This window comes from Haemaphysalis longicornis, unplaced genomic scaffold (genome assembly GCF_048455015.1).
Source record: "Haemaphysalis longicornis isolate Haplotype H1 unplaced genomic scaffold, Haemaphysalis longicornis Haplotype H1 scaffold_7, whole genome shotgun sequence".
Classification (NCBI taxonomy): domain Eukaryota; kingdom Metazoa; phylum Arthropoda; class Arachnida; order Ixodida; family Ixodidae; genus Haemaphysalis; species Haemaphysalis longicornis.
Window position 1 is genome coordinate 28,369,037 of NW_027526422.1, and position 22,060 is coordinate 28,391,096.

At 50.6% G+C, this 22,060-nt stretch overlaps 1 protein-coding gene across 3 annotated transcripts in view; it reads left to right on the forward strand.

The window, feature by feature from the left end:
• The window catches only part of LOC144144974 (matrix metalloproteinase-2-like), a 238,219-nt gene that overhangs the window by 204,315 nt on the left and 11,844 nt on the right, over positions 1-22,060 (forward strand). For all 3 annotated transcript variants that reach the window (XM_077676473.1, XM_077676475.1, XM_077676474.1), the window contains exons 4-5: positions 20,811-20,969; positions 21,179-21,462. In XM_077676473.1, the coding sequence (XP_077532599.1) occupies positions 20,811-20,969; positions 21,179-21,462 (443 nt within the window). The remainder of the gene's footprint in view (positions 1-20,810; positions 20,970-21,178; positions 21,463-22,060) is intronic.

A 22,060-nucleotide genomic window follows, 5' to 3' on the forward strand; every position in this document is an offset into this window, starting at 1 on the left:
CTCAAAGTCGCCACTGATGCTATACGAGAGACGACTTAGTCCTTTATTCACGGTTACGTATAATACGACGCCCGCTTCTTCGCAGCGTGGCCCGGAATGTCCGTACATGTATGAGCCGTCTTTGTGCTCTTTAACCGAATTAAAACGTGATTAGTGCAGCTAAGGCGCCATTATATCTTAGCAATAGCACCACTTCGTATGTACAGAAGTTGGAACTATTGTTTGGTGGTAGAAATGATCTCAATTTTCGTCGCCCAAATAACTGCCCGCTAGTGAGCGCCATGAAATGAAATGCCTTTTGTTCAAGCAGTGAAACTAAATGTGACACACATTGCTTAGATATATATGTATATACATGCATTATATTTATGTGCATACATATAATGTGTGTAGTGGGGTATGTATTTCATATATCTTGTGTAATTAATTAGCCGAGAGGAAATATTCAACTTTTTCTAGCGTAAACGTGACGCTGTACAACTTTGAAAGAATTTTGTGATCTTTATTCCGCAAAAAAGTTACTTTATACCGTTTTACTCAGCTGCTTGGTAATCCAAAATGTAAAAATACAAGACTTATCAGATGCTGCGGTCTTCATGAATGAATATCAGTTGCTTCGCTCCGAGACCACTTAGATTCAAGAATTATATTCTTGAATTAGAATTAGATTCAAGAATATGGAAGACCAACTTGCCCAAGCATCAACGTTGAGCACTTGTATGCTTATTTTGTTCCCAGCCTTAGTGAACCGTTTGAGAGAAGGCGGCCCTTATCGCGCACTCAACGAGCCCGCTGCTTGTATACGGTACATATAAGACAATGCGAACAAAAGTTGCTTCGCCCTGCCGCACAACTGGCCACTCTTCGGCGTCACGCCCTCGCAAACGCGACATTTGTCCTGAAACAGCGCTTCTCTGCGCCGCATTCCCGCGCGTGGTCCGAGACAAATGTCTCAAAGAGCGTGCCTATATCCTCCAGCGATGCCGCTGCACGGATTTGGCGAGGCCGTCTCGTCCAGTCTTTGCGCTGCGCCGGGCCATCTCGGTGAAAGCGCGCCCCAAACGAGCTGCGTTCGATCATCGCTCGCATGCTTGATTCCTCCTCCGGCAGAGCCGAAACGAAGAAGCAGAAGAACCGAGCCGCTTCTATCCCCCGAGGATCGCATTCCTGGAGCGCCGCGATTTGCACCCCACGGGCCATTGATGCGCCTAAGTCGCCGCTCGATGGCCCCCGCTACGGTCGCCTTTGTTCCCCCCTTGGAAGGCACCTGGCTGTACCGCGCTTGTTGCAGCATGGCTGCGCGGGAGAGGGAGGCGGTGAGAGAGAGAAAAGACTTATTGAGGACTGTTAGCAGCAGCCTATGCGATGACCGAAGCGAAGTAGGCAGTATATCGGCACCCCGCATGTCGCTGTCGTTGCCGAAGGCCGTAACGTCCTGTTTAGTTTCGCCAAACCGGAAATAGTGAGTATTCCACGAAAGTTAGCTTGGGTGAAGAAGAAGGGACGAAGGAGGCACGGTAAGAAACGGCGAAAATGTGGGTGAAAAGTTTTCACCGTGTGGATCTTCAACTTTAATGCCTACACCCAAACACACGCACAAAAGCTAGAGATTATTTGAAGATCCATTGGTGGGTATTTAAAAGTGCGTGAGCGTGTCGTCCCTTTCACTCATGAACTTGAGGCTTGACCCGAGCGCACTCCTTGCTCTGGCTTCAGAAGTCCGTAGCGCGAAGTTTCCCTCCCTTCCCGTGCCTACCGTGTTTAGTGACCTAACCGTCTCATAGTCACGTTCGCTCGCTTGAGGCTGCGTCTAATCTCACGGCAGCCGTGAGAATTGCCACCGGGAAATTCTCACGGCAGTTTCCATAAAAAGCGCTGGCTGGCCTAAAATTTGCTGAATAATATTGCGTCCCAACATAACCTAACATAACATAACCTCACCAAACCTTGCGTAACCTAACCGAACGCGTCATAGCCTACCCAAATCCAGCCCCACTGCAACAAATCTAGTCTAACCCAGCCCAACGACACATAACACAACGTATATTAAACATAACTCAACCCATTCTAGAAGTCCTCTGCGTCGATCTCTTGATATATTAAGAACCAGAGTGAAAAAAAAGCATTAACAAAATTACGATGACCGAAAAATTCAGAAAGCTAAAGAAAAAAAAAAAAGAACATCGCAATGTCAGACTCGAACCTGAGCCCTCTCGTTTAAGCGATACAGGAGCAGCTGCAAACACGGCTTTTTAGGGAATACTTAACCCGTAGAATTTCCAGGTAGCGTGCTTAGCCAATGAGAGGTGACTGCCGTGAAAAATTTATGACGGTAACTCTCACGGTTGCCGTGATAATAGACACTACCGTCGATTTAGCACCGGCACTGGCGGCGGCCGGTTGCTCCTTTTGATTATAGTGAACTAGAATACCCAAGTATTCTAGTTCACTATACTTTTGGTGTCCACCAGTATCGGCCTTTTGTCGCCGCCATTTTCATTCCTTCCCCTCGTGCCGCCCGCAGTGGCCGCAGACTCGATTTTAAACGCGTGCTAGCAGTCCTGGGAGCCACAAGACCCGCCGAGCTGGGATCCGCGCTTCTTCTTGTCTTATTGAGAACGTGACCAGCGTTTCCGAAGGCTCTGCCCACGTTATCTACACTCTTTTGATCTTTATTTCCATATCGCTCCCTCTGGTTACGGCATGATGTGGGAAGGAGCAGAGCGCCGTGAAAACCTTGTCGACATGGCTTATCCATTGTTCGCGCAATAAATATCGAGTGGAGCCTACTGAAACGTGGCATTGAGTACTTTTTCGTAGGAAGAAATTCATCAAAACAAAGTGTGTGATGACTGCGATGAATGTTGAACTGTGATGAAATGCCAATCTTTAAGAACGTGCGTACTACAGAATGCGGGATGCACAGAAAACTCGAAATGCGCAGTAGAAAGCATCAACAGTATGCTGACGTCATCAAATTAAATTCGATCCAGTCATTCATATAGCGAAGCATTAAATAAAAAAAAAAGTGCGTCCTTTGTTAAATACTCCGGCTCCTCCATGCATCAGATGGAAAGGGCTCTTCACGAGACGGAAGTAATAAAATGCTCCCGATGAACTAGATTGAACTGCGAACTCGGTGTAACAACTCGGGGCCGCCAACCGACACGCGAATCGGTGGCAAAGCTCACAGCCCGACATTTCAGCGTCCCTTCAAGAGGCTGTCGCGGGAAGGCGATTTTACATGTACATGGCGAACAGCCCGCGTCCGAAGACCCGCGTCGTCAAAGTGATCGGTCTCGGCCGCGCAGGGAAAACGCTCGACGCGTTTAGGGCGATCAATCAAAAGACGAGGCATCTCGCTGCTCGCCTGTTGATGCTCGGGAAGGCGCCCGTGTTTGGGTCGTGCTATGAAAGCGGGTGTCGCGGGGATTCGCGTGGAATTTCGTCCCCACTCGTAGTTTTTGGGCGATTGGAAGCACGGTAGCTAGTAACTACGTCGAGGACGTTTATTCTCGTTTTAATGTGACATTTATAGGACAGATAATTTATAATTTATATAAACAAAAATAACCTCCAAAACTGGAACTTGGTGTTTAGTTATTCCTTTTTTTTTAAGCGGAGCTTTGGCGTACTCACTGATGCAGTTGTACGACAGTATGCCCTGCAGGAAAGCCAGCTTTCTCTGACGATGATGATGAATGATCGTGGGTGAGATGAAAGAAAAAAAAAACGCTTCCCGTGGCCGGAATCGAACCTGAGTCCCTCGCGTTATGAAGCCGGCTCCATTTCGACGTGGTAGAAACGAACGCCAAGCAGCAGGTACCGATTCGCGCCGTACATCCGAAACCCAAACGTTAGGCCTACGGAGTACGCACCCTGGAGTTGCTGTGGGTATTCTAGAAAAGCTGCGCGTACTTCCATCGACCAACCAAAGAATCCATCACGAGAAAGCTTCGCGTTCAACCATCGTCGTCGTTAGAGGGAGTGGCGCATAATTTTTCGTTTCGCGCTTGTTATAAAAGCGGTAATGATAATCATCATGTTAACGCCTTATGCCAAACACAAATAAAGAAGCAACAGCACAGACGAAAAATCAAGCACAATGAAAAGCGTCCTAGTTATCGGAGCGAATCGAGATGACAAACTTGAATTGTAGAGTTATCAACGTTTCTTTTAAGCTGCAACTAACCGTGTTGACGTGACGTCGACGCTAAAAACAGTTACGCTGTCATTTTATTTACCCCAGTTCCTCCAGAAAAACCGCTAGCTTGTCAGTCTTTCGTGCTTGACTTCCGCTGTGACGTCGTCCAGTGCTAAAAGCGTATAGTATTCACCTAAATAAATGTTTCCTACCACAACTCAGTTCTTTTTCTTCACTGGTTTTTTTATAACCTGACTTTGTTCAGGGTTGGTAACAAAAATCTCAAACACACGTCTTCCTCTAATTAAATCTTTTGTGTCTTAAATCTACGTAATATCGTTGACAACGCACAATGCATTGAGTGCCTTTGAAACGCCCCATTGCATATATCAGCGAACAGCTTTTTTTCCCCTTGCTTTGATTAAACAGCACAGTTGACACAATTCTTCGCCTCAAATAAGCGTCAAAATATCCGTACACGTTCTTTCCATTTCTGCGGAAAAAGAGCAGGTAGGTGTACCGCCAACTCCCTCCCTCAAGACGGCATCTCCGCTGCCCCTGTAGAGCGTGCACCTCCTGCTGTCTCGGACGCCCTGCTGAGAAGCGCTTCCGACGTCGCGCGCCGTTATTTCAGGGCAGGGCAGCGCTCGAACTGGCGGCACCTCCGAAATACTACCCTGAAACCCGTGGCGATAAGCCCGCCCTGTCTCCGCAACGTCCACCATCCCGTCCAGGAGCGAGACGACGAGGAGGTGCGCGAGGTGCTGCAACACGAGCGGTGGTCAGCGTCTCGGTTTCCGAAGTTGACAGCGCGAAAGCGGCTGCTCGATCCCGATAGCGTCGGCGCTCCGGAAACCTCCCCCTCCCGTATCCGCTCGGGCCCTTCGGCAGCTAGTTGTCCGCAGCGTGCCCAGTGCCTCTCCCTCGCCTGATCTCTCTTCGATACCCAAGACGTCCGGCCTCACTTCCAGCTCCTCACGCATCTCGAGAGGAACACGCCAGGTTTATCGACAAGTTTACCGACGGCCTGTCTGGAGACAATTTAGCGAGAACCGGCGGTTATAAAAGGGGCTTTCGAGCCGAGTTCTGCCGCGTCGTTCTCCCGTTCGTCGCGCGCACTGCACACTAGTTGCCACGGTGATACCGAGTTTCGGTCGCCGGCGTCTGTAGGCGCGCGCCTTATTACGGCGGCCAAGACGCACCCCGCGGCTGCGGAGGCGCTAATCGGGGGCCGCGAGCGCGGTCAACCGCTCTCTTCCGGAGCGCTCTGCGCCGCCGCCGATCTGAGCTCCGGGCACGTCAGCCGCAGGCCACGACGCCGCTTGGGCCGCCTGGACGCGAGGCTACGATTGTCGGACTCGCTCGAGCGACCGCCAAAGGCGCTCAGGCGGTGTGCGCACCCCTTCCCCCACTTTGTTTTTTCTTCTTTGGTGGTTTGTTTGTTTGTTTGTTTGTTTGTTTGTTTGTTTGCTTGCTTGCTTTACGGATACAGAACCGTTGCTGGTCAGGGTTTGGCGCCTGAGCCCGGTTTTCTCTGGTAGATTGTGCCTGCTGCGTCTGTTCCCCCACTCTGTTTGCGCGTTTGTCTTTTTCCCAAGTTGCGATGCGTCGCCGGATCTTCCGCAAGTGGGTGAGAAAGACCGGCTGTTTGCGGTGCGCATTGTATGGGCTAAACATTCGCTTGCTGCGTTGGGCTATGCCCGTGGTAACAAGCATATGTCCCAGCTCTTTAAACGCATATATTGCTTTAAAGGCCGAAGGGAGGCAGACGGTTGAGTATTTTCACCAACTCCCCTCTAACTTGAGGCGCGGTGTGAGGAAGATGAACATCGCCTCCTTTATAAAACTTTTTCGTTGAGCCAGTTGTTTATCCTGTCCCTCTCGTAAGAAAAGGCGTTTCCTCTGTCGTTCCTAACCTAACTCGAGGGGTGACATTTTAAGTTCCTGGCAACAATATTGCTGGCTTCTGTCAGCCTGAATTTGCGGAGACTAAACATGTTCTTCTTTAAAGTGCTGCTTCTAGATAACTGAACGACGGGAACCGGCCAATCAAGATCAAATGTACAACTCTAACTATGCATCGCTTCGCATGGACAAAAAAAAAAAAAAAGAGTCTGATCTATTCTAGAGCTGAATAACACGTTTATTTTTTTTTTTTTAGAACTAAACTTAAAGTAGAGACTGCAACGAACGTTGCGAGTGGGTGAAATTCACTTTCCATTTCCCGCAGCGGCGGGTCGATGTTTACGTGCGCCAGCTAGCAAGGGTGTCCTTAATAATTCCTCAGCCCTCTCCAACACCTGACGCCAGGAAAAACCGGCCGCCGGTGCTCGCAACTTGCTCCACGCTTCGGATCTTTTCCCCCCGGCGGCGACCTGGTGGCACCGGAATGAAACATTGATCGCCCGTTCGATCCGCGACTTGAAAGTGCACTCACGGGGAGAGGGGGAAAAAGAACAGCGTGATTTATATCCGGCCTTTATTGGTCCCTCGTTATTGTTTCTTCGGGACGGCGTGTTTCTCAAAAGCGCCACGCCGCCAACGTTTACTCATTGTAAAGGATACCCTCGTCGAAGCCGTGTCGGGCCGCGGCAAAATGTCCGTTTCGTTCAGCCAGACAAATTATTCCACTATGCAGTGCGATGTCACTACCCACTTTAAAACGGCACGTATCGCCGGAAAAAAATCGATGCGTGTAGCTTCCCGACAGTCTGACGAAATTTTGTGGGGCTTGAAGAAAGGTGGTTTATTATTTCAGACCATTCTTCAAACCAGGTTGAAGATCGAAACGGGCCTGACAGAACTTGGAAAAAGATCCCCAGTGATATAAGTTGTCCACTTCTGTCTCTGAAACGACGACCAGTACATATTTCCAGCATTTACTAATACAAAAATGAACGTGGCCTGCTACAAAGCACGTTGAGACAAAAGTTAAGTCAACATAAAGAGCCACGAAAAAAAATGGATGTATAGTTATCTTATTCAAGAATAGAAAGCATCACATTTTGGATTATAAACCTAACTAATAGCAGACATTCGTAGGCAGGGCACTTAATGTAAAGGACGTACAACCAATGGACGAAGCAGACAGAGGCGTGGTACAGAGGGATGGAGACGAACAACTGTCAATGGATTTTTGGGCTTGTCAAGCTGCCTAGAGCGTCTTTTTTCCCCAACAAATTCACCATAAAATTATGTAGATCTTATGGAAATAAAGCAATTTAATTCAATTCAATTCAACTCAGGTAGACAACAAATAACCCAGCAATAAGTTTGAAGCAAGGGGTGGGCGGATGCCGCAGAGAGAGGAAGGGGTTTAGCAAAGCGGGAGTGGGGGGGAAGCTTTTTCTTTTTTTGCTCGTGTAGGACCATCGATGGTTGGTGGTAATAAGTTGATTCAACTTCGTTACGCACTAATGTTTACGGAAAATGCCCGTACTGTGGCGCGCGTGACGTATAAATTTAGTTTTGTATGCAGTGTTTGTTAACCCAGTCACGCCCTGCTGCGTAACAGCTCCCGCCACTGTGGCGCGGATAAGAACTATATCGCTGATGGATGCGCCGTCCTTACCCGCACCCCGGTACGAAACTGAAGCCGTATACACAGTGCGGTTATTAGTTTTGACATTATTAAAGCGAAGCTTTTTATGCCTACCCGACGTGTTCGATGTCGCGTCAAAATGCACTGCAGGAAAGCCAACTTCACACAAAGGGCCCCACAAAACGATGGTGACGGTAAGCGAAAGCACATCAAGAAAAGAAGACGCTGCCTGTAGTCGGAATCGAACCGGGGCCCCTGGCGTTATTAAGCGGACGTCTTTTCGATTTCGCCATTACGAAACGGTCGGAGCAAATTCGCGTTTTGATCACCTTAATTTTAAGAAAAAGGGTTTGATTTTTTTGTTGATGTTTCTATTATTCAACGCCATTGCTATGTTGTGATGTAAGGAAGGCACTTGAATTTTTTCGCATTAATCCGATTTTAGCACGAACAGTTTGAACCATCTTGGCACGGTATGTTTGTTTATGTTCCAAGGAAAACCAAAACATGTTGTACCAACTGGTTTCGGTGCGCTCTCTTGATACCCTTTTTTTTTTCCTTAACGCGTGCTCCGAGGAGGCGCTCGAAGCCAAGAAAGCCGCGGCCAGAAACCGCGCGAGCGTGTCAGTGTCGTCGTTGGGCCAAAGTCGGGGAAGAGTCTCCGCCGCTTAGCGCCGCCAGCGGAGCGCAGCCAAGGGTGACAGCGGCGCAGGAGGAAAGTTTCTCCGCCAACGACAAGCTACGCGCGCGAGCTCGCTCCCGGGGTCACGCCGAGAAGTTGCGCACCCTCCTCGCAGCCGGGTGGCCAAACTCGGGACGCGAAGGGAAACAAAAGAGCGCGCCAGGGCGAAGACGAGGGGGGCGTTGCCGTCAAACCAGCCGCGGCGAGGCGGCTTCCTTTGTCGCCGCGACCAGAGTCGGCGACGCCGAGCCGAAAACAGGGACGGCGCCAAACTCGAGTCACCTCGTGGCGCGGAGAGGGAGAGAGATTGGGTTGCGTCGCTTGTTCCTCGGGGGTCCCGCGCTGTGCGTTCTTTAGCGGTGTAATTTTTTGTCCCTTGTTTTAATGCGATTACACCTCCCCTTCTCTCATCGTATTCCTGTTCTTACTTTCACTCGCCTGCTTGCATTTTTCCTGACTGACTGGTTTTCGCTTTTGGCCCACATCTCTTCTCTCTTCTCTCTTCGTCTCTCTCTGTGTTGCACTCCTGCTGAGACGGCGCTGTTGTCCCGGTCAAGTCATGCATCACTTTTGGTAATTGCGCCAATCGATCACGGGCGCTTCGAACCGGCACCACGGGGCTCCCGAAACACGCTTTCGGCATTGCCGGCTCCGGGACGAGCGCTTCCGAGAGGCGCTGTTGCTGCGGCCGTCGCCGCCACAAGCTCGTCGGCTTACCCGATACCGTCGACAACGTTATGAGGGGTTGGGTGTCAGTTTCAATCAAACACCCGAAGCCGCCGTCTGCCCACGTCACTGCATGGTAAACAATCTGAAGCCATGACGTTCGCGTGCCGTGACTACCATCGTCAAAGGAGCCATGAAGGCAAAATACAATTTTGTTAGTCTTGGGTAACTCACTCAGCTCCTAGGGCGTTGTGCTGCTGAGCACAAGGACGCGGGTTCGATTCCCGGCCGCGGCGGCCGCTTTTCTGATGGAGGCGAAAAGCGAAAACGTCCGTGCGTTCGAGATTTCGGCGCACGTTAAAGATTTCTAGGTTGTCAAAATTAATCCGGAGCCCTCCACTACGCCGCGCCTCATCGCCTGCGTTGCGTCGGCGCGTCAAACCCCACAATCAATCAATCAATCAATCAATCAATCAATCAATCAATCAATCAATCAATCAATCAATCAATCAATCAATCAATCAATCAATCAATCAATCAATCAATCAATCAATCAATCAATCAATCAATCAATCAATCAATCAATCAATCAATCAATCAATCAATCAATCAATCAATCAGCTCTATTGCAGCCACGCAAGACGTTTTCCTAATCTAAAAAAACGTGAGAGGTTTTGAAAAACGTTCAAATTTCGCGCCACAGTGACGTAGTATGGGCAGGAGTGACGTAATATGGGCCAGCAGTAAAAGCACAGTTATCAGAGGGCCTCCTCGAATATCAGTCCCGGATCGTGCGCGGACTGCCCGGAATGCGACCTGGAGGTCGATTCCCCCACGTATTTCTATGGGACCGCCGTTCCCAAGTCCAAGTGCAGTGACCCGGTCAAGCGGAACTAGCGGGCCCACTGCAATCGCCCACTCATGTTAGATCGGCGGCCCCTAATTGCACAAACAAGGTTCTGTGACGTCATAGAGAAATCGCCGTAAAGTGGCGGGGGAGTCGCCACTGGTTCACATGCCGTTTTTCTTTAATATCGCGATTATTTCTTTGAAGGTTGCGATAAAACTGGCATCATTGTTATCGCGACAAACTTGTAGTGGCCTTCTTAAGTCTGCGCTTGGCGCAAATACAATCAACCAGCTCCTTCTTACAGCAAAGCTGTATACCTCTGCCCCCAAACGGCTTCATCGCCGTGGGCAAAAACGATCTCCGCGGGCAAAAACGCCAAGCTCTAAGACGCTGAGCGGTTGCGTCAGGCTAATCAGGCGTACGGCATAGAACTCAGTATTCGTTTAAAAGTACCCTGCAACTACTTTTTCAACTTTTTTTGAGATCTTAAATGCTTGCAGAACCTAGTCACCCAACACACCTAGTACTTAGATTAGGGGTTCGCAAAGTACCTCAGCCAAAAATGACTGCTCTATGCTCATCAGATAAGTTGTAAACTCGCTCAAAAGATTTTTCTCTCTTTCCCGGTCTTGACGTACTTCGACGGCCCGAATTACGTCACTAAGGCCACGTAGCGGCTGTTGGCCGGTTTTCCTTCAGTTGCAGCAATGAACGCTTTTCGATAGCAACTTTAAAAATGAAGCCACAAAAACAAAGCAGAAACGGAAGGCGTATCTGGTGCGGCGAGCAAATCACGCAGTGCCGCTCCGTGCTGGCGATAACTGCAGTGCTTCCAGACACGAAGCAAAGAGTGAAAGCGTATCGGAAGTGTTGCAGGGTCCCTTTCAGTAGACCACAAAACAAGCATCGGAACCGCATGATGGATGATGATAAGGCGCCTGTGAACAATGGGACTCCTCTTCCCACCATGTGTTCCTGGTAAAGATTGTGTTTCCAGATTACCTTTGAAGGCTAGACAGGACAAGTGTCACTAAATAGAGCAGTTCTTGCCCAAGACGCCGGGCGCATGTGTCAGGTTAGGCAAAACCCAGCATTTGCCGCCAGAGAAGCCGAGCACGAAAGTCAGCAGCTGCGGCCATTTGGCCGTTTATCAGTGTTGCGAGATTGCCACATCTACGGCCTCGCCATTTTAATTTCTACGGGTCGTTTGTTAACGACACTACTGAATATGCAGCAAAACGGCATCTTTAGACACGCTTCTGCTGCTAAAATGCTGTTACACACGCTATCTTTGATTCGCATTTAGAATGACGTCAGTCGCGCGCAGTCGCTGAGCTGCAGGGAGGACAAGCTATAATCCTACCAAAGTTGACCGACTGAAACGCATAAACAACAAAATGGCGGCGCTTATGAACCGTCGCGGTGTAAACAAATGTCACGTGATGCGGACCCCTTATCTAGTGACACTAGCCAAGCGCAGCCGACAAGACCGCCGAGGCGACGAGAAACATGTCATAACCCTCCTCCATCACCATTTGTAGTGGTGTATTTCAGCTCACAAACGAACCGAACGAAATCGGGACGGGATGCCGGTGATTTTGTATGGAGCGACTGATGACAACCTGTTTTGGGTGTTACTAATGCGGCATACCGACGAACCGCCAAAAGGCGTCGGCATCCTCAAGAGCGCTCTGCCTCTTCACCGCGGAGTAGAGTAGAAAAAAACTTTATTTCGCCAAGGACGGAGTCAAGGGGCTTCGCGTTCGCCGTACGTCACGCCGTTCACCTGGTGCGTGACGTATGGGATTCGATCCAAGGGGCCCCGTGGAATCTCAACCCGTTCTTTTTCGCTAGACGCCATCGTCTCGCGGGAAATGAAAGGCGCGCCCGCGGGAGAATTTAAAGCTGTTCTATTTGTTGGAAACTGTTTCTTTCGTGAAGGAAAAAAAACAGCGCACAAAGAACCGAAACCTGAAACGCGAGAACTAGACCGTGACCAGCTGGCGTGGGATCTGTTTCTTGTCCAGCTTCTATCTCTCCTTACAAGTAGAAGGTGCAATCTTCCTTACCTGTGACAGTTCCTAGTATTTACCCCAAAATTCCGCCGGGCCCTCGCGACGTTCTTGGGTGGAAGGGGATGAGGAGAATAGTTAGACTTCCAGCGGGTGCGCTTCATTAGGACAACATTAGACGGTGAGCGCTGATTTTTCAAACCAATAGAAAATTAGGAAGGTGGGCACAGAAATTTTACGATTTTGCTGTGTGGAGGTCAAATAATGGCGTCTGTCGGGTTCACACGTATTGAGCGCGATTGCGGGAATAATTATTCTGCAAGTTTCGCCATAATTTCACCTTGATAAAACGAAATCCCAAAATTCGCTTGGTTATGTTCTTTGATTGATTGTAGGGTTTAACGCGCCGACGCAACGCAGGCGATGAGGCGCGCCGTAGTGGAGGGCTCCGGATTAATTTTGACCACCTGGGGATCTTTAGCGTGTGCCGAAATCTCGTACACACGGGCGTTTTTGCTTTTCGCCTCCACCAGAAAAGCGGCCGCCGGGGTGGTTATGTTCATGCTTGTGTTAATGCTTCATTCGTTGCTGCCTGTACGTGCTTTTCAACGCACCCGGCCGAAAAAGTACAAGTTCAAGCTAAACAAACGAGACAATCCCCCGAGGCCATTGCTGCGCATGTTGGCTTAAAGGATCGCAAAGACGCCCACACCCTCGTGAAAAAGAGTGCTCTGTTCCGCGTGCAAGAAATTCCCTTTCAGGCAGCCGACAGCTACGCGGACGCGTGAACGCCTTGAAGAACGCACCAAGCTAACACGTCCTCCCCACACAAAGGGCAGCGCAACAAGAAGCGCGGAAAGTGCCCGGAATATCGATTCACGGAGACACTCTCGAAACTATACAGCGTCGGCACATTTTGTCGGACCATCGCGTTCCTCGAGCATTCCCGCAGAGAGAGAGAGAGAGGGGGGGGGGGGGCCGCGTGATTCACTTTCCGAGAAACACATTTCGTGGCTCGCTGCATTTGCGGCCATTCCTCTTTTCCATCTGTCCCTTGTCTTGCTTGCGAGCGCCGGGAAGAGGCCTATTGTTGCGCGATAATATATTCATCGCGCCCACGCCTTTCTTCCTGGAGCCGCATCGCGACAGTGGCCTGATGCGATGCACATTCTGCGAGCGACCACTACCGAAAAGCGATCTCGTCGACCGTCCCTTCGGAAAACGCGCTATGTATGCATGGCGTTTCGTTTACGCGCCATATATGTAAATAGCTGACAAAAACTCGGCGAGTCTATACGGAGCGAGGGGAGAGGAGGCTGTGGCACGTGGTTCCGATGCCCTGAACTTCGATGGGGGATCTCGCTTGTTTCTCACAGTGAAGGAACTGAATAGATCGCAAGGCGTGGCGATAGCTGTATACCCGCCGCCTATATGTAGATCACTTTGCCCGAAGACGACCGGTTGGCTTAAAACCCACATAACACTTGATTGATTGTAGGGTTTAACGCGCCGACGCAACGCAGGCGATGAGGCGCGCCGTAGTGGAGGGCTCCGGATTAATTTTGACCACCTGGGCATCTTTAACGTGCGCCGAAATGTCGTACACACGGGCGTTTTTGCTTTTCGCCTCCATCAGAAAAGCGGCCGCCGCGGCCGGGAATCGAACCCGCGACCTCGTGCTCAGCAGCGGCCCACATAACACTTACCGGTCACATACATCTCTAGCTGTGCCCGCATTCGCCCAAAGAAAATATTTTTAAATAATTACACTGACCTCCTGCGTGTTGACCTGTATTCTAACAAACCAGCACGCACACACAGATGCCCCTTTCACTGCAAGTATCGAGCGGTTCAGCTTCCTTATAGAGAATCCGTCGCACTGCTCCTGTTTGCACGCAAAAGCAACCGGGCCACCAACAGCCGTCCAACTGTCGACACAAAACTGAGTGAACACGGAAAATAGCTCGCTCTCCATCGGCTGTCTTCGGCAGCGAGACCACTGGCGGGAGGAAAGGGGAAAGCGTTTCGGGTTGAGAGGAATAACAAGCATACGGCGAGCAGAAATTTCCTCTGTAATGTGGCGCAGTCGCTAGATGCCAAAACTTCGCCTCTGAGCGCAGTCGGCGTGCGTCAGATGTTCCCAACGACCCGCGACCGGCCTTGCCTGCGTTTTAGGCAGCCACCCGCGACGGTATACCTCGCATCCGACAGGCTGGCGTGGCCACGATTGACTCGGCGAGCAGTGAAGACGCGAGGCAGGTAGTTCTTTCTTCTATTTGCATTTGACCACTCGCATGTTGCAGGAACTTTATCCCACACTTTAGCACAGGGACGTGAGGAAGTGCATAAATGGAAGCCGGACCTGCCGCACAACTAATTTAGCAGAGAAGCGGCCTCGATATGCGGATGTTTCTGGTTCGCGCGTCTCATCCCAAGCTTTTTTTTTAAACACGAAAGTGTTTTATTCCCGGATACACCAAGATTTCGCTTACGTCATATCCGTCACGGTAGTGACGCCAGTAAACGAAGCAAGTAGCCTGTAAAAGGTGCACCCCTGCACACAGTGTTTTCTTGCGGGAAACAACCTTTAGTACTAAAGAGTACGTTATACTTGGGGTTGTTCCTTTTCGAATTTTATATTTTATATTTTAACGCAAAAGTGTTTTATGTCGCGATACCCGAAGATTTCACTACGTCATATCCGCTACGGAAATGACGCCAGTACACCTTTGCCGAAGCGACCCTCCAGCAGAACATCACTCGCCAAGCGCACCCACAAGACAGCCGCCGACCCGCAAATCATGCTCAGCTGCAGATTTCGCTGCACATTTCACTTTCGTGTTTTACTGATTCCTATGACAGAGGAATCAACCACAATTTTTTCCCCTTTTTTTTCCCATAAAATTTATCCAAGAAAGAAATTGCTCCACACTGAGGCGGAAAAAAAGGCTGCAGAAACCAATACGCTGGATGTTCACGTATGTGAAAGCATCGTGTGTGAGGCTCACGACACATCTTTTAATACTGACTCAAATTTATTGATCCCGTTCTCCACAAAACTTTAATAATCCACACTCTCGACATTGTCCTCAGTAAATAGCCGTTGTCACTGCTCTTTTTACACCGAAGCTGTTTGTGGCTAGGGTTCCTTGGGGTTTTTTAGGGGCGAAGCCCTTTTGGGGCTCGGGCTGTCGTCGTCGTCTTATGTAGTCATGGTAGTAAAACACCGAGACGCTCGTTTTCCAACGTCTCGCGCTAGAACGTAGCGTGTACTAACGTGTACTTGTTTGTGTGCTAGAATAAAAAATATCCCGGGCCATCTCCACTAACGTGAAACCCGCGGAGAAGCGAAGCATGCAGCTTCTAAGTATATTCTTGGCGCCTAGGCGTTTTTGCCCACGGAGATGAAACCGTTGGGGGGTAGAGGTATAAAGCTTTGCTGTAAGTCTCGTGCCTTTGAAGCACGAAGCGTTCTAGCGCGAGTGTTACGATTGAGCACACCGCTGGGCTTCGTTTCAATACTCCTCGGCTGTGCGGTGAAGCCTCCACTACGTTCGCCTTTCAAACAAGCCCCACCGTGTCGGTGACTCATGTTTTCACGTCTCGACAAGCCCGGGCTATGGTGGCTATGGTGGCGTCTGTCCATAACCAGGTCAGACGCTTCGCTTTCGGCGCGTTTCAAACTTCGGCGGTTGCCGGCGAGGGGCGCCGAGATTTGCCCAAGCACACGGAAGCCCGCAGCGGAATCCTCCTCTCTCCCCTCTCTCGAGCTCAGCGTGCGCCGCTGCTACCGACTGCTCACGAACTCGGGAAAGAGTGTGGTGTGTGTCTGTGACGTTCGTGGCGTGTGCACAATCTAGAGGGAACGCTGTTTTGTCCATTGGCGCTTTTGGGTATAAATACGAGCCCCTCAAGCGCTATTACCCATTCCTGTTTGAGCAGTGAATCATTGCTGTCACTCTACTCGAGTCCTGTATACTGTTACCTCGCCCGTCGGGGCGTTGTTCTTTGGCTTCGGCTCATCTCTCGCTATGAAGTAAACAGTTACGTTAGCCTACGGCTTCTGTACTTCTTCACGGCTGCAACAGCGGCTGGCCGCTCGCTTCACACCACGCTACCAAACGTATGTCGGAGGCGACGGAGTTCGGCTCGGGTCGGCCCTCCCGGTCGCAACACGAGGCATTGGAAAACGAATTTTCCGGTGTGTTATTTTTGTACGCGTTACGTTCTAGCGCGAGGTGCTTTAAAACGGGCGTCCTGGTGTTTTAGTACCGTGACCACATGATACTACGACGACTTGAGACGACGACGACATGAGGCGCCGACACCCCGATCCCCTACGGAACTTCGCCCCTAAGATCTATTCCTTCTAAATTCTGTTAAGGAATCACTAAGCCATAGTCACTACCATTACCAAACGATGACAAACAAATGCGCGTAAATTCTCTAACCGTGTGATGTCTATTTTATACAGCTTCGCAGGCAATCCACCTTCACGGAGTATGGCTCCCCCATTTGTTTTCTCGCGGAGGGCAACTGCGATGCAAATTTTGCGCACACACTTTATTCGTGCATACTGTCGGTTGTTGTAGTCTCCGTGGTTGATTCTATATCACCTAGACCGACGGTCTTGAAGGGTTTGCTACGTCGCCATCGACGTCATCGCAACTGAAGCGCGCTATTTTCGAAACCGGGTGTGAGTGATTGTTTCGTTGTCTGGACAGGACCAGGTGCGAATTTGAAGGAGTGTGTTCTGCAGCTCCGTGCCCGCTTGTGGCTTGTAGGTAGCTTGTCTTTTGTCTTTATCATTCTTGTCTTTGCCTTTTTTGTCTTTGTCATTCTTTTGTTGGTGTTTCTAAGATAGAGATTGTATAAGCGCAATTGCCTGACATGCTATGTGTTTATCTTTCCACTCCTGCTTGGGCGTAATTCTGGACTGCAGTATTGTCTAAAAACAAAAAGAATGCGCACAATTAAAAGTTTTCGCCGCGTTTTGCTTCGCAGAGTATAATTCTATGTTGCGCGTTAACATAGCAGCGCTAGGTCACATCGTAAAACTCGTAAGAACTAAGTCGCCCGAACTTCTCGCATGTGACGTCACTACATACCGTGTCGAAAAAAATGTCAGGATGTGACGTTTCTAGGTGGCAGACGGAATAATGGCAGGAGTACCTTCACACGTTATAGGTGGGAGTCCTGCCAGAAACGTTTAAAGATGTTGTCTGCAGCGCTCAAAGACAGCGCAGAATAGCCACAGTGTGCTTTTAACCGGAACCCCAAACCTTCCACCCGAAATGTAAAACAAAAACAGGAGCCGCGGCGGCCGTTTTTCTGATGGAGGCGAAAAGTGAAAACTCCCGTGTGTACGAAATTTGATCCCCAGGTGGTCAAAATTATTCCGGAGCCCTCCACCACGGCGCGCCTCATCGCCTGCGTTGCTTCGGTGCGTTAAACCCTACAATCAATCACTCAATCAAAACAGAAACAGGAACAAGAGGAGGTTCCAATCATTCCTTAAAACAGGAAAGAATACATGCTTTAAATACTCTTAAATTGGACGAGTCACTGCTAGGAACGAGGTCATTCATTCATTCATTTATTCATTCATTTATCAGCCTATTTATGTCCACTGCAGGACGAAGGCTTCTCCCGGTATAGGATGTGTACGGCATGCATAATACTACACTAGAGCCTCTTTTGGTGAGGAACGCTCGTGCTCACTAATTCACAAACAGTTGTAATGAGTGATAGTCGCATTTAAACTCAGATATGATTACTGAGGGAACAATTGCTAAGGAGGACGCAAAAAAAAGTGGCAGGGGTAAAAAGGGGTGAGGGATGCTAAGGTGGTTGCCCCTTGGTTGATTGCGGTGGAAAGGGAACGTGGACAAATGGAACCAATGCAGAAAATTCGCCCGAAATGGAAAGTGGGCAGGCGTTATTTTCTCTGACTACGTTTTGTTTATATCAAAATATATCCATACGGTCCGCGTGAATCCCTTCGCTGCTCTCTTCATCTTCGCTGTCTTTGAAAATTGGTTCGGCGGTGACGGCTCGCACGGGGGAGGGGGGCTCGGAAGACCCTCGAGGGGGCGCCGTGACGACGTCGCTTGACAGAGTGGGCTTCCCAGCACGGCCGCCACGGCTGCGTCAGCTGTTTCCAATGGCCGCACTGCCTCAACTCAGCCCATTCGACGACGCTGCTGGCGCGTTTCTCTCGGCACGAACGGAAAAAAAGAAAAGGGGGGGATAATGACAAGGGAAAACAGAGCAAAAAGTAATAATAAAGCGGGCGGCCGCCCCATCGGCGCCGTGGGGAGAATGGAGCGGTCGAAAGCCAAGACGAGGCGCAGGCAACAACGTGGTGACGACGCCGTCCCAAAAGCTTCTTCGATCGGTCGCTCCCTTCGCCGGAGTAGAGCGGGTTCTGGAGTTGCGCGAAGTCCTGTGGCAACGCGCGATGGCCTGTGCGTGCGTTCGTAAGAGCGCATCTCCCTTGCAGCCGCCTCGACTAGCTCGAACGCGCGGGCCAGCGGAGAAGAAAAGAAATCGATGCACTGCTACACCGCCGCCGCGCTGTTCTGGCGCCAAGGGTGCTGCCACAAGTTTTCAGAACCTGATGCACAGGGCAGAACGAGTTGATGACTGCGGCGGTCACCTGAGCGTAAACAATCCGCGGGACACACATGCAAAGAGTTGCAGCGCCGAAAGGGGAAACCAGATCGCCCGTCTCGCCCAGCTGGAATTTGAAAGTTCAGTCTGATGTTCAGATTTTTAATGCAGGTATTTATCCAGAATTTCGATTCTGGGGGGTGTCGAAACCCTCCTGGGGGGTGTTAGGGGACTGCTTGGGGTGTGTGTGTTTAAGGGGGTGGGGGGGGGGGAGGGGGTGTATAAATCCCTGTGCCTGGTTCTCGTGGTCGTGCAATCTTTTTTGGGGGATGTCGAATTCTTTCCGGCGGGGGGGTTGGGCGGGTGTTAGGAGGGGGGGGGGGGGGTATAAATCCCTGACCAGGAATCGGGGCTTCGAGGAGCTAACGCGTCCGCTTCACAAGATTCACGCAATTATGAACAGGTAACGCAAAATTGGGTGCGCAAATACGTAATTAGCCCCGTTAGACGAAAACAAACAAACCAGAACAAAGAGACACAAACACGGTGCAGCAGATAAGCCAGTCGAAGTAATTAGCGCCATAAGACGAAGAAACGCAAAAACTAAGGGCCCGTTCACACTTGCGACGAAGCGATGCGATTTCCGCCGCGGCGATAACAATTTGTCGAGACCAAACGTACAAAAGAGGCGGTACGATTTCCGAATCACGCATTCGGTAGGGCACTCCCAAAAGAAAGCTTACGCATTGAAAATTCTTTTACCGTTTAGGCGGACTTTTGCACGGCGGCGTGAACTTCGACGGATCCGAAAGGTCAATAAATAAAAAATGTTTTTGTCTCTGCCGTCGATGGAGGGGTTTATCCAGAATTACGATTTTGGGGGGTGGGTGGTGTCGAAGCCTTCCTAGGGTAGTGTTGGGGTATTTGGGGGGGGGGGGGTGTATAAATCCCTGGACAGGGTGCGGGTGGAATATTTTCTGGGGGGTGTCGAAATCCTTGAGGGGGGGTGGCGGGGTTGTGTATAAATCCCTGGGCAGGGGTTTATCCTGAATGTCGATTTTGGGGGGTGTTGAAATCCTTCTCGGGGTGGTTGTGGGTTGTGGAATCTTTTCTTCTTTTTTTTTTTTTTGGGGGGGGGGGTGTATAAATCCCTGAGCGCCAACTGTTACAAATCAGCGCGCCGCTGTGCTTCAAGCTTAGTGAAGCACTCTTCGGCTCTGTGGCGGAGCCTCCACTATGTGCGCCTTTCGAGTGGGTGCTTCTGTCACTCTGTGTCGGTGACTCAGGCTTGTAGCGAACGGATTCCAACACGCCGCTACACGCCTGGGAAAGGCCGGATTGCTAGCACCTCTCTGTCTGCGATATTAAAACTTTGGCGGTGGCAAACGACTTGTCCGAAGGACGCAGACGCCGTTGCGGAAACCTCTTCTCTCTCCCCTCTCTCGGACTCGGCGTGCGCCGCTTCTACCGACCCCTCACAAACTCTGGAGTGTTGTGTGTCTACACTGTTCGCGCCTTGCGTAAAAGCAGGGGGATAACTTGTTTGACCGCTAGCGCTTTGAGTATAAATAAAAGGCCCCAAGCGCAGAAGTTCATTAGTTTTGGAGCAGCGAAGAAATGTTGTCACTCTGCTCAAGTTCAGTAGTGTAATTTCGCCCATAAGGGCATTGTTTCTGTTTTGCTTCGGCTCATCTCTCGCCATGCAGTAAACCAGTTAAGTTTGCCTTGTGCTTCAAGTCGTTACCTCCAATGCAGCAGCATTCGCTAGCCGCTCACCACCACGCTACCACACGCATGGCGGAGAGGATGGTGCCCGGTGGGACGCCTTTCTGAATGCAACACCTTATAGATCAAGTGGTCTGACTTATCCTATTTCTGACGGTGCTAGTACCTGCAGCCAGCTCAGAAAGGTCATTTAGGGGTCTTCGGCGCCTGAAGACATACCTATAGCTACGATGCACAATGCCCCAGTCTATAGGTTACCCCATCTTCTTGTTGATGTTCATCGGGAGAGAACTGATGCGCTTTATTTGGACCAATTCATGAAGGAGTTCGCTTCTAGGAAAGCTGAAAGAAAACTAACTTTCGGGAACGTTTGAAATCCTGAACATCCAAACAACGATCGAGAATTCCCCGATAAGCGGTTCGAAAATCCTATGGCTGCAACGCCCCGTGCGCAAAATACCGTGTCGTGCGCAGCCAATAATTCCTTGTTTGAACTTCATTTGAGTCGTGAATATGATCGCTTTCCTACGTGTTTCTTTTTCCTCACATGTTCGCCTTGTTCTCCACGTGTTGTGCAGAGGTGAGCCTGTTCGCGGTGGCGGCCCATGAGTTCGGCCACTCGCTGGGCCTCTCGCACTCGTCGGTGCCGGGGTCCCTGATGTACCCCTACTACCAGGGCGTCAAGGAGGACTTCCAACTGCCTTACGACGACAAAGTGGGCATCCAGAGGCTCTACGGTATGTGCTTCTTGGGGAGATAAATCAGAATTTGGAAGGCCATTCGGGCCAGATTAATCTGTCAGTGAGGGAGAAATGTGTTTTCATTTCAAATTTCGCGCACAGGCACATTGTTTAGGCGTGCGGTTCATTTTCCCCCGTTTCCTTTCCGCCGCTGGGTGTGAGTGAGTAGGTGTGGAGCTGACTCGCCGTCTGATGTCGTCGTGCAGGCGCCAAGTACCCGACCAAGTGGGCGTCCATGCAGCCCATAATCCCGCGGACGACGACGTCGTCCCCGGGACGGGGGCCGCAAGGACGACAGCCGCCTCGCGGAGGGGGATCGGGTCGGGAGCCGACGCACCGCGGTGGAGGCAGACCCCAGCCACCGCAGTCGCCGCCGCGGTCGCCACCGGAACAACCGGAGAGCCCGACACCGGGCAAGCCGGACAAGTGCAGCACCTCCATCGATGCCATCGCCGTGATCCGCCGCGAACTCTTCATCTTCAAGGGGAAGGTGAGTGCGATCTGTCGGCAGCTCCGCACATCCGCAGTCGCCGGGTAACCGAGGGGGGCTCGCGGCGCAGTGCGTGAGCTCTTTCAGCTTGTCGAAAGGACCTTCGACAGAAGGAGTACTATTTGCGCAATCACACCGGTTGTCTACTCAGACCGGACCCTGTACTGATGCTGCTCAATTTATAGGTTTACCGGACTCGTTGATGCTTCTTTACGTTTGCTTTCATCGCTTTGCTCCTTGTACCGATGAGTCACGTGCCCAACATGGACCACGCATTGTGGATCACGTTACCGAGAGGAGGGGAAGGGAGCTGGATTGAGAGAGGGAAAGAGGCGGGGAGGAGGAGAACAGTGTGTTGGATTCGGGGAGAAGAGGAGGTGGGCAGACAAAGAGGAAAAGGGAGGATGGAGGGGAATCCTCCCCTCCGAGTGCAGTTACAGGGGGAACAGGAGAAAGGAGGGGATAATAAAGGGAAGAGCGGAATGTAGAAGTGGAGGACGAAGGGTTGCGAAAAGGAAAATAATGCTGTGGTTGATTCCTCTGTCATAGAAATCGGTAAAACACGGAAGTGAAATGTGCAGCGAATGCAGCTGAGCAT